General features: G+C 44.4%; 1 protein-coding gene across 1 annotated transcript; it reads right to left on the reverse strand.

Annotated features, from left to right (window-relative positions):
• Positions 1-1162: 1162 nt before the first annotated feature.
• LOC149768749 (uncharacterized) lies at positions 1163-8742 on the reverse strand. Its single transcript, XM_089925509.1, has 2 exons — positions 7009-8742; positions 1163-6284 (listed from the first exon to the last, which is right to left on the reverse strand). Exon 2 carries the CDS (start codon positions 4120-4122, stop codon positions 2926-2928), a length of 1197 nt encoding a protein of 398 aa, XP_089781635.1. The 5' UTR covers positions 4123-6284; positions 7009-8742; the 3' UTR covers positions 1163-2925.
• Positions 8743-13168: the final 4426 nt, after the last annotated feature.

A 13168-nucleotide genomic window follows, 5' to 3' on the forward strand; every position in this document is an offset into this window, starting at 1 on the left:
TGGCTCGGTTACCCCTCTGGGCTCCGACACGAGTCTCATGTGTGATTATGTCACACCTGGCACCATCAAGGCTACCAGCCGACCAGTAGCGCTTCCAGACCCCATGTCCAGGCGTGGGGCATTTGGTCCCCGAATTTAATCGACGTCCGTGCGTTTCGAATCTGGAACCACTTGATTAGAAGAAAACACTCCGTTTCAACTGAGCTACCACCTTGGTGGCAAAAAAAAAAAAAAAAATTTGATGCTTTTGACGAGACTTTTTACCTTTTTTGATCTAGCTTTTTAAATTTTTATGAGAAAGCAAAAATTTATTACTTTCAGGAATAAGCTGGCATGGAAATAAGAAATAATGGAAATTTGGTGTCAGCTATCATAGTCCACATGGATTTATACGCCACCCAATAACGTAAACCTTCCGGACTGAATCCATGACAGGTAGCATTAGAGCCGCTGCAATTTGACTCCCTCCTCTTTCTATCAACAATTCTCAATGCCTTGTAGTTATAAAAATATTTAAGTTTTTCTACACTTATCTTTGGCATGCCCTTCAAGTGACCTGTACATTCACATATGCCATTTGAACAAACATTATGACAATAATCCCATCAATAAATGACCTTTAAATTTCTCTGCTTGAAAGGGGAAAATCTAAATCTAAATTGGTGTCAACTCAATCTTGTTGAAATCTAAATCTAAAATGTTGTAAATTTCAATTTTAAGGAACCTGGGATGAATGGAAATGCAGTATAACACATGATACAAAATGGGGATTTATCATATGGCAAACTGTCCACTGAGGGAACTAACAAGGTTTCTTCATAATGTAATTTCATGGTCTTATAGTAGATATTTTCAGTTATGTAGATTTCAAATGCGATAATTAGGTCCTACTACTTCTGTTGTTTTGGTATTAATTCATTTCAAGTAGTGCTCAGGTAAGAAGCAGCCAAGAAAAAGCAAAGTATAATAGGTCGATTTAATTTCTTTCTAATGCTTAGGATATTCGGAGGTGGCCATGAAGAATCAGTTTTCGGAAGTGGCAATGAAGCATTAGCTTTTGATGATGCAACTATCAAAGCTAATGCTTTGATATAAACAAATCTAATTATATATATTTATTTTATATGCAGATCCACCCCCCCCCCCCCCCCCCCCCCCCCCTTTTTTTAATAAAAAAAAACAAGGTTCAAACTAGGAAAAAATATTTGAAGTTTAAGAAATGGAAAACGAAATTTAATAACAAATTGTTGCTGGTGGAGCTTTAGCATGGGGGAGGGAAGAAAAGGAAAAAGAATGGACTTTCCAAATGCTTGGGCAAGCAATCCTTATTTTTCTTAATGCTACACTTAATAATTATTGGGATCACAGTCGTCGCAATTGTTCTGCATGCAGATCTGACTTAAGAATAGCTCTTCAGTTGCCATTTGATCAAAATTTATGTTTAAGGATCATAATGTGATAATGGAATGTTTGAAACTGTTGATAATAAATTTGAAGCAGAAATAAAACTAAACTATTCTACTTTAATAAATAATAGGCAGTGATAGGCTAAAACAAAAAATTAAAAGTAAATGTAGGAAAAATGGAATCCGAGATGCTGAGGCGTGGTATGTTGGTCACTTTCCTTGAAGTAGATTTCGCCGCCTTACAGTGCACTAGGCTTGGATGGCGTTCTACTTCTGAAATACAACAGCATTTCGTTCCTTCTGCCTCGATGATTTGCACGGATCAAAGAAGGCTTCGAACCCAGAATAAATATGCAGCAAGCCTGTTAAACAATTTTGAAAGAAATATTTTAATGGGTAGGAAGAGAGAGTAGAGAAAGAAAAGAAATTAGGAATTCTTTTGTTTTTCTCTTCTTATTCTTTCTAATCTGTAGAGGTCGTCTATTTATAGTCTTCTACCAGATGTATGCCTATGGGGTGCGTCTTTTTGCGTGAGGTACGAAACCTTTGCAGGGATGGGTGCGACTCGTGGGCGCGATCCTTTGGAGATTTTGCTGAAGTCTTTAATGAAGCGACGGTAAAAACCAGCATGGCCTAGAAAAGAACGGATTTGTTTCACAGATTTGGGTGGAGGAAGATTAGAAATAAGTTCAACTTTTACTTTATCTACCTCAATACCCCTTTTGGACACAATGTGTCCCAAGACTATACCCTCTTGAACCATGAAATGGCTCTTTTCCCAACTCAGCACTAGATTGGTCTCCTTACATCTTTTCAGAACCAGGGCTAAATTACTGAGACAATCATCGAATGAGGGGCCAAAAACTGAAAAATCATCCATGAATACTTCCAGAAATTTTTCTACCATGTCAGAAAAAATTACCATCATGCATCGTTGAAATGTCGCGGGTGCATTGCAGAGTCCAAATGGCATTCTTCTATACGCAAATGTCCCAAATGGACATGTGAAAGTGGTTTTCTCTTGATCATCAGGATACACGGCCACTTGGTTATACCCAGAATAACCATCTAAGAAACAGTAGAAACCCTGACCGGCTAGCCTTTCCAATATTTGGTCAATAAAGGGCAAAGAAAAATGGTCCTTCCTAGTCATGGAGTTTAACTTCCTGTAGTCAATGCAAACACGCCAGCTAGTGGTCGTGCATGTGGGCATCAACTCCCCTTCTGCATTTTCAACCACAGTAATGCCCGACTTCTTTGGTACTACTTGAGTCGGACTCACCCAGTTGCTATCAGAGATAGGGTAAATGATTCCGGCATCTAGCAACTTTACTACTTCTTTCTTGACCACCTCTTTCATGTTAGGGTTGAGTCTCCTTTGCATTTCACGGGTCGGTTTTGCATCTTCTTCTAGGTGAATGCGATGCATGCAAATGGATGGGTCATTCCCCTTCAGATCAGTTACGGACCATCCAATTGCATGTTTGTGTTCCCCTAGCACACTTAAAAGTTGAATTTCCTATTTGTCCGACAGATCAGCTGTGATGATTACAGGTAGGGTATCTTCGGATCCAAGAAAAGCATACTTAAGGGTTACCGGAAGTGGTTTTAACTCAAGTTTGGGAGGGAACTCGATGGAAGGGCACTGTGGCATACCAGAAAGGGTAGGAAGAGGTTCATATCGGATATGCCAAGGATGAAAATTTGTGGGAGACGGATTGTCAAGTAGGACATTGACTTCTTCTATGGCCTTGTTTAAATTAAAATTATCAATGTCAAAATGGGCTAAACATGCTTCCAAAGGATCATCTGCCAGAATGTAGGAAAGGGCTTCTTCTACAAGATCGTCCATTTTGTCTACTAGGAAGCACTCATCTTCCCTTGCAGGTTGATCAGAGGCATGGAATACATTTAGTTTGACTTTCATGTTCCCAAAGGATATATCCATTATCCCAGTTCTACAGTTAATACATGCATTGGCTGTAGCTAAGAAGGGACGACCAAGAATCATAGGGATCTGTTTCTTAAGGTTCGGCACCGGTTCCATATCAAGGACGATGAAATCAACTGAAAAATAAAATTTTTCTACCTTGACTAGGACATCTTCAATTGTTCCTCGTGGTATTTTAACAGATCGATCAGCTAATTTCAGGGACACCGAAGTAGGCTTTAATTCACCTAATCCGAACTTCTCGTAGACTGAATTAGAAAGGAGGTTAACACTTGCCCCTAAATCTAATCTTGCACGATCAATCGAATTGTCTTCTACCACACAAGAGATGATAGGTGCACCAGGATCCTTGAACTTAGGAGGGATTTTGTGTTGGAGGATGGAGCTCACTTGTTCAGTTAGGAAGACCTTTTTAGGCACATGTGTCCTAGATTTTTGTTTCTGGGTACAAAGGTCTTTGAGAAATTTGGCATACGATGGAACTTGTTTTATAGCATCAAGGAGAGGGAGGTTGATTTTGACTTGTTTGAATACCTCCATTATTTCTTCCAACGAAGTTTCTTTCTTGCTAAAGGAAGAAGGTGCATTCAGATACTGAAGGAAAGGAGCCTTCGGTGGAAAAGGTGTGGTTGATACTGGGTTTGATGGTGACATAGAGGAGTTTGGGATCTCTTTAGGCATAGTCATACTCCTATCTTCATTTTCCTTATGTTCTTTTTCTCCAACCTTATTGTCCACTACGCGTCCGCTTCTTAAGGTAGTCATGGCATTGGCTTGTTCATGGTGAACATCATTCGGGTGAGTCTATTGAGCTATGTACTGCCCTCTCGGGTTACTCACTGGTTAGCTTGGAAGCTTGCCTTCCTCTCTTTTATTTAGTACACTCGCTAGCTGCCCTAGCTGGATTTCTAATTTAGCAATAGACTGGATGCGGAAGTGCAACAATTATGTATTGGCTTCGAGTCCTTGAAGGGCAGTCAAAACTTTTTGCTCAAAAGCCGTATCTCTTTGGGGTGCAGGAGGAGGGACATGTTGAAATTGTGAATAGTGAGTCGGAGGACAGTTCGGATGAACATTCTTGAATGGTTGGAAGTTTTGGGAATACGGCTGGGAGGTATTGGAAGTCTGCTGCTTCCAAGAGAAATTTGGATGGTTGCGCCAACCTGGGTTATAAGTGTTAGAATACGGATCATTACCCGGTCGGGACTGTGCTTGGGCAGCATAAACTTGTTCTTGCACAAATTCAGGGAATTGAGCTGCCGAAGGGCATTCATGAATAGGGTGAGATGGGCTAGAACAAAGAGCACAAACTTGTGCTTGGGAAAAGTTTGGAAGCTATTCTCTAGACATTAGCTGGTCCAACTTGCGGGATAGTGCATCTACTGTGTCAGATAGACCTATGGACTGGCTAACCTCATATATGGTTCCTTTTCTTTGGGAACTCGGGGGTGCTTGACGAGCAGAGGAGGCATGGTGGAGGGAATTTTCATTGAGGTTTTCAAACAACTGCCATGCCTCATGCTCACTCTTAAGCATGAAAGTTCTCCCGCAAGAAGCATCAACCATTTGACGATTTCGTTCAGACAACCCGTCATAAAAGCATTGCACTAGTTGCCATTTGGGTATTTGATGATGCGGACATTTTCGAAGTAAATCTCTAAATTTTTTCCAAGTTTCATGAAATTCTTCCCCATCAGATTGGGAGAAGCTCGTGATAGCACGCCTAAATTGGTTTGTTCTTCCTATGGAAAAATATTTCTTCAGAAATTCATATTGCATTTGAGCCCATGAAAGAATGGAATTAGCTTCTAATGAATGGAGCCATTGTTTTGCTCTATCCTTAAGGAAAAAAGGAAACAGCTTAAGTTTCAGAGCATCATTAGTGAAGTTCTGAATTTTGACAGTAGTGCAGATCTCAAGGAACTCATCTAAATGTTTGTATGGGTCTTCATTGTTGAGTCCATAAAAAGAGGGAAGCATTTGGATGACACTAGACTTAATCTCAAACTGTACAGCAGCAGTGGTATCAGGTAGTCGAATACATGATGGAGAGGTATAAATGGAAGGAGTGAAGTACTCCTTTAACAGTTTGGGTTGTTCTTCAGCCATCTCGACAAGTGGTAGATCCTATGGTTCTATAGGTACGGATTTCGGCTCGAAGGGCCCTAATAGAACACTCTATTTCAGAATCAAAAGGTACTAATTCAGGAGATCTGGAACAACACCCTAGCATACGCTAATGCTTTTCTAATCAGTCAAGTGCGGTCAAGCATGAATTAAAAGAAAAATACTTCAAATCCTTATGTTTGCCCTAAAATCACTAGACAGCTCCTAACTGGTTTGAAGAGGGCACCTAAGCCTCCAATCTAGTCTAATGAACTGAGTTGACCAGGTAAGCTCCCAGGTAAGTGGGGGGGTCACGATGCGTTGCAAAGGTCCCACTTAAAAACCACTTACCTCGAACAGATGAACTGTCTCCTTTGGGACAAAGCTTGCCTAGACATCAACTAAACCACAGAGCGAAATTGGTGCAACTTTCAGTGATCTTCGTCCTACTGAGCTCGAATGTCCCTAGGGGCGAACGTCTAATTGATTTTAATTAAAGTGATAGCTATGTGAGAATTGATTCACCTAATTTGGGCAAGAATCTGGTGATGAAATCCAGTTCTTATCTTGTTGGGGTGATTGCCCTTACTATGTACAGATTAATTGGTGTATGTGTATCAGGCATGCATTCACACTTTTTGCTGAATTTAAAATCAAACAATCACCACAAAAGGAAATTAATTTAAATAAGAAAGGTTTAGAGGTTACCAAAGGGAATTTTCCCAGCAATTTTTATTTATTTATTTTTTTTAGGCAAACCTCTACAGCATTCCTTTTCCAGCAGTTCCCTTTTTGATCGTCCCAGAGTTCCTCTTCGATTCCTGATCAAATAATATCAAGAGAAAAATCAAAAATTAGCAAAAGAAAAAAGAGATAAGGAAAGTAACAACAAATAGAAAATATTTTTATTTTATTTTAAATATATATATTTTTTTTGAAAGTTTTTTTTTATGAAAAGGAAAACAACTATGCTAGCAATCCTCGGCAACAGCGCCAAAAATTGATAGTCAACTTTAAAGACCACGCAATAGCACGTATCTAGTAGGATAGTGATTACGGGTATCGATCCACAGGGATTGGGGTATAGTTGTTTTCTTAAAAAAAATATTTGAAAAAAGAAATTTGTGAAGTCTATTAAACTAAGCAATTTAATAAGAAATACAAGTAAAATGATATCAGTTTGAGGGAACCTAGGACAAGGAATTCACCACTAACATCGGAACAAGGATTAATTGTATTTTAATTTATTCTTGGATTAACATGCAAATTGGCTACAAGCCTAATAAGCATCTGAATAAAATTTCACAAAAGTAATTTAGGCATAATTCATCTTTAGTTAGAATGAAATGTCTACCCTAATCTAAGGTGGTAGCACATCGCATCTTTCTTAAGCATGAACTATCTTATTTTTACTTCAATGATCATGAAGAACAGCTGTATAAACTTCATATTTAAAATCACAGAAATTAAACGTGAGATAAAAGAAGATATCCATTAAAAACCATAAGTTCATACAACCCCAAAAATAGAAATATAAAAAAATACAAAATCCTTATCCTTTTGTTAGGGCTGCATCCAGCCCTAGTGAAAAGCTTAGGCTTCAATGCAGTGGTGGACGGCAGCAGCAGCACAGCAGCGGGCTCCCATTCCTTCCCTCATTATTTCTTCCTTTGGGAAATATTCCCAAAACACCCAAAGTCTTCTCCCTCCTTTTATTTCCGTGGGACTTGGCCTGTGAAGAGCTTAAGGATGGATCGGAAGAGAAGAATGCCTTCTCTGTTTCCTGCCTTGGCCTTTTATAGGCTGCCATCTCCCCCTCTCTCCTCCTTTGTGGCTGATCCAAATGGGTAGGAGGATAAGGGTTGAGCTTAGCTAGAACTCTTCCGTGGATAAGAGAGACTGATCCGTGATCCCTCGCTCAATTGGATGCTCTCGGAGATGAAGATGAGGTGCCTCTGTTCCGTTGAAGTAGGAGATATTATTTGGATAAGGATGAGAGATGAGTGAGCTGGATGCGCGGAAGAAGGTGAGAGAGTTTGATCCGAAGATCATGGGATCTAGCTTCGGAATGAACACCTAAACCTTATCCTATGGATGATAGGATCAATCTGGAATGAGAAGAAGCTCGGGAATGGCTGGATTCGGCTGTAACAGAGGGTTTAGAGCTGTGAACGGCTTGATACGGGATAAAGGCTGGCTATGGAAGTTTGAATCATGGAACATCCGGATGCTGGAGAATGGGAAGACATTGGAACTGCTGGGATACGAGTGAATCACGAACGAGATGTGAGCTAGATTCATGCGGATGGTGAACGTGAGAAGATGCTCTGTTTTGTTTCTGTGAAGAAGAACGGTCGGGATGCTGGGTTTATCCGTGGGAGAATGGAGCTGGATCCAATGCGAACAGTGGAGTGATGCTGTTGAAGCTTGGAATGGCTTGCGGATGAGAGCTAAGGAGCTGAAATGCAATAGAGATGAAGCTGGGACTTGAGGTTGAGCTGGGAGCGAAAGGAATTGGTTCATTCCTTGGAAAGATAAGCTCGGAAAGGACGTGGAGGATGTCACGGAGAAACAGGGAATGCTTTTGTTCTAATCTAGATTCGGTTTGAGAAGGAATCGGAAGAGGAAATGAACTTGGGAGCGTGGAGTTGGGAGGTTAGGAAGATGATGAGAGGATCTCGGCTGGGAGTTATCCGTGGGTGGTTGAAGTTTGGATTGAGTGTTTGATTCGAACGGGATGAAGCCAAATCGTGGGATGATTCGAATGGGATGACAGCTCTATTCCTTGGGAGGATGAGCTCGTGAACTTGGGATGAGCTTGATTCGGAAGATGAAGATAAGATGACGTGCCCGATGCTGGGGTTCGGAGAAGAACATGGGACGTTGGGATGCTTCGGCTGATGGTTGATCCGTGGGAGAAGGAGAATCTCGGAACAGGGGAGGTATGTTGGGAGATGTTCATCCGACTGGGAGAAGATGCCGGAAGGATCTCTGCTGTGGGAGACTGATAGAGTTTGGATAAAATCTGGGATGATATGGATGACGTGGGAGCGTAGGTCGATGGGAAGATGAATACGGTTGAAGCTAGGAAGATGGTTTCTGTTTTGAAGAAGAGATAAAGATGCAAGATGAGTTGTATAATCGGCTGGGAGCTTGTGAATAAGGATGTGGAATTTGTTGGACTTGGAGCTGTGGATAGACTCGGGAGGAATTCGTCGCGGGCGATACTCACGACCGTGTGGAATGTCGGAAGAGTTGGGGATTTTTGAAGAAGATAAGGATGCTGGGATGATGAGTTGTAAAAGTCGAGCTCAGTTGGATGTGAAAGAAACAATAGAGTTGGGATGAACGGCTGAATCAAAAATTCGAGAGGATTTGAATCGTAGGGTGCATGTGATTTAGGTTCAGCGATCATCCCAAGCGAGTTTGACTCGACCTGCATACATTAGACTCAATCAGTAAATAAATAAGTAAAACTCGAATTACCTTTAATAATTTATTAAAATGCAATGATGAAGGTGACACATTTTTTTAGTTAAATTCACAAAATATATAAATTAAAATAATGATAAGTGCTATGAATAAGATATTAATTTATGCATTATTTAGCACTTATCAGCAGCCTCTCCCTCATCCTCAAGTGTTGAGGGTAGGTCGAACTCGCTCTCCCCGCCGATCTCCGATCTTGGTCGGAACCCCGAAAGGTCGAGCTGGGGGCAGTACCACGCCATCTGCCTCCGAAAATTTTCAAAACCCGGAGGAACCCGTCCACGGTCTCCTCCTCCAGCATGTCGCGGAACTCTTCCGACTCCTTGAAGAGCTCCACGGCATTTTTGGCTTGCTCGAGCGCCCTCTTCTCTCAGGCCTCGAGTTGCTCGATCTTCAGTAGGAGAACTCCACCCTCGTACTTGAAGCCGGCGGCTTCAGCACGGACCTCGGCGAGTCGCGCCTCGGAGGTGCGCAGTTCAGACCTCGCTAGAGAATGTGCGGCCCTCTCCTCCTCCAGCTCGCTGACAATCGCCCGCCGCTCGGCCTCGGCGGGCCTCCCTCCGCGCGGCGGCTTCCGCCAACGCGTCCTCCAATTCAGCTAGCCTCTTCTCAGCCGACTCCAGTTGTTTTTGGAATCGCCAAGACTCGCTCTGGCATTCCGAGACAATGAACACCAGAGTATCGATTTCGTGAATATGCTGCAAGAAAAACAACGATAAGTAAGGATAAAGGAAATACCGATGACTAAAAACAAAATGAGAAGGCAGTTTACTCGAACAGTGTTGCGGTATGTCTGGTCGACAACTTCTTCGAGCCCAAGGGCTATAAACTCGGCCTGGTCGGCTGGGAGCATCGCGCGGCGAAATACGGCGCGCGCGACATCGCCATCCTGGAAGGCCGAACTGCCCTCACGGATCGGGGACTCCAGGTCGGCCAACTCTCTCCCTGAGCGTCCCCCGGCCACCGAAGAACTCGGCCCGCCCGAGCTCATGGCGACGGGGCGGGACGCGCTCGGAACCCCAGGGCCCCTGCTCGGCTCGGGGCCCGAGCGCCGCAGACGGACAACTGGCCGACCTGCTCGTTGAGAGATGGGGGTGGGACATGTTGTAGGCGCCGAGTCCGACGCCCTCCTGGAACCCGAGCTTGTACGCTCGATGGCTGGGGCCCTCTCCCGGGTAGATCCTGACGTTCCGACCCCAGAGCCCTTCACCTCGGCAGGGGCGGATGTGGCAGCCGGTCTGGCCTTCTTTCGGGGCTCGAGATAAGCCCCGCCGGCCTCGACTGCCCTCCTCTTCAGCCGGAAGAAGAGAGATGTGTTGCTGGTCGGCATATGGGGAATATCTGAAACAAACAAAAGAAGAAAAAATCTAAGCAAGGGAAGAAAGAAACAAATAAGACGGAAAACAAAGCGATACGACCGCTATTACCCTCGGGACGCGCCGAGCTCAGGCCGACGTTCACCAAGGCCTCCTCTTTTAGGAAGTCGGTCAGACGGATATCCTTTTCGAGACCTCGCAGAGCGTCGAGAACCCTCTGCTCGTCCGCCGTGAGCTTGAAGAGCCTGTTGAGGGCCTTCAGCCGGGGATAGCCCCACCTCGGGTCGAATCCCCACAACACATCCCCACGACACTTCAGACTCAAGAAAGAAAAATTTTTCCTTCCACTCGTGGATAGAGGAAGGGGCACCTTGGAAAAGTGACATACCATCCCGAAAGGCGAAGTATAGCCACTCTTCGTCCGCCGGGTTCGTCTTCAACAAAAAACACCGGCGGAAGACATTCACCAAAGTCGGGATCCCATGCGCAAGGCAAAGGGACAAGAATCCGACAATGGTCCTCCACGAGTTCGGAGCGAGCTGTGCCGGGATGAGTTAGTACTCCACCAGCAAGTCGTCCACGAACTCGTGGAGGGGGAACCGCAAGCCGACCCAGAGTGTCTCAACATGCACTCCGATCCGATCTGGAGGTGGTCGCGTCACCCTGTCCTCCGGCCCCGCAGGTTCAAGATGAAACTCGGGCCGAAAAAGGAATCGGGTACAGACTAGCTCCAGTACCTCCTCTGACAGATTGGACCCGACCTCATTCGGACCAGAACCTATTTTTAGAAAGAAGGAAAAGAAAAAAGGAAAGCGAGAGACGAAGAAAAACAAAGAAGAAGAAAGAAAACTCCCTAACTAATGTAGAGAGGTGACCTACGAGGGGGATCGCCGGAAATCGCCCTGGAGCACCACCGGGAGGCTCTGTTACGACTGAGAAAGGAGAACAAGAGAATAGAGATGGCGGAAGAGAATGAAACAGCCAAGCGAGACCTTTTTAGGATCAGATCGAGGGGTTTATATGGACCCTCCCGACGGCCCAGATCGGCAGGGCTGGATCCCACCTTCCGTCCAGATTGCGCCATGTGCCGGCCCCGAAAGCCAAAGCAGAACATTCATTCCGGACTAGTGCCTCGAATACGGAATCGAGGCGGTGTCCCGTCGGATCTCGGAGCCCCATCATGAGCCCACTACACGAGGCACCCTCGAAGGACGAAAGGGCGTCGCTCCCTCTCCTCTTATTAAAAATGCTCCAAAGCGTGCGGAGCGTCGGCATAATTTAAGTCTCCCTGGCCCCCACCATTGCAATAAAAGCAACTACTTTTCACGTCCGAGCTCGCGAGTAGCTCGAACTCGGAAGTCGGGAGGTAGTGTTGGGGAAAATACAAGTCCCCCCCAAACAGGTGAGCACATCGACAGCACGTGATCAGAAACACCAGACCTCGAAAGCGCCCTACCTCGGATACCCGACCAGGCACCCGACCTCAGGCGCCCGACCTCGAATGCCCGACCAGGCGTCCGACCTCAGGCGCTCGACCAGGCACCCGACCTGGGAGCTCTCGACCTCGGAAGCCCGACCTCACCATCCACCCGCCGCGGTCGCATCCTTCTGCAGCTCGACTCGAGACCATCCCCTGCCACCGCCGCTAACAATTAATGCGCATGGTCTCTGCAAACCTCCGGCTTACTCAACAATTAATGCGCATGGTCTCTGCAGACCTCCGGCTTACTCAACAATTAATGTGTATGGTCTCTGCAGACCTCTGGCTTACTCAACAATCAATGCGCATGACTCCTCCTATCTATGGATCTCAAGTCGTTCACGGCAAATCAGCTCGGCCGCACCTGATCAACCGTGACAACTTCCTAGCCCCAGCCCGATCTCCTGCGGCAAGGCATTAATTCACACGATCGTGCATTCATTCATGCGACATACTCAATCATACGGTAACTTCGCCCCGTTATATCATAAGTAACCCAGTACCCCTCTATAAAAGGAGAACCCTCCCACCTTAGAAGGGGCTGGACGCTGAAACTCTGGACACATATCTCCTCTTATACATTTGCCCCCCCTCTGACTTCGACATCGGAGGGCTGGCGCCGAAAACCCCGGCCACCGGCTTTTTTGCAGGTCTCACGGAGGACGCCGCTCGCCGACGGATTGCCGCCCGCCGACTCTCGCCGGAGCTCCACCCTCTCAGCCCACGGCCGCCCCCGGGTCCAATTTCCAGCAATAGCTACTAATGTTCTTTCTGGTATTTATTATCCAACTTCATGTTCATTTTTACAACAAGCATATATGATTAGTCAAAAATTTACAGAACATAGATATGATGATGTTTTAATGCCTATTATTGAACAAATGGAATCTAAATGGAATGAGTATTGGGACAAGATATGTCCTATGCATAACTTAGCTGATGTATTTGATCCAAGAGTTAAATTGAATGGCGTACTAATTTTACTTGATGCATATTGTGAAAATATGATTCAAGATCCTGAACCTGCTAAAATTGAGGTAAAACAACTTTTTTATAATATTTATGCTATATATGATCAACAAATTCGTGGATCTAGATTCTTCGTACCAAGCTCTATTTCTTCTTCTAGTAGTTCTCGTTCGTCATCTATTTTTTCATTCATTGCATAGAGAAAACACACACATGCTTCAAGTTCATCTTCATCTTCTTCATCTTTAAGTAGTGAACTAGAATTTTATTTACGAAATGATCTTCAGTCTGCATATGATGAAAATCAAATAGAGAGTCTAAATGTATTATCTTGGTGGAAGAGTGTTAAAAATCAATATCTTGTTATATCTGCAATTGCACGCAATATTTTAGCTGTGCCGATGTCCACAGTAGCATCGAAATCTGCTTTTAGTGCAGGTCGGCGTGTTCT

This window comes from Phoenix dactylifera, chromosome 1, assembly GCF_051530095.1.
Source record: "Phoenix dactylifera cultivar Ajwa chromosome 1, Ajwa_hap1_PhDact_Kaust_v1.1, whole genome shotgun sequence".
Lineage (NCBI taxonomy): Eukaryota > Viridiplantae > Streptophyta > Magnoliopsida > Arecales > Arecaceae > Phoenix > Phoenix dactylifera.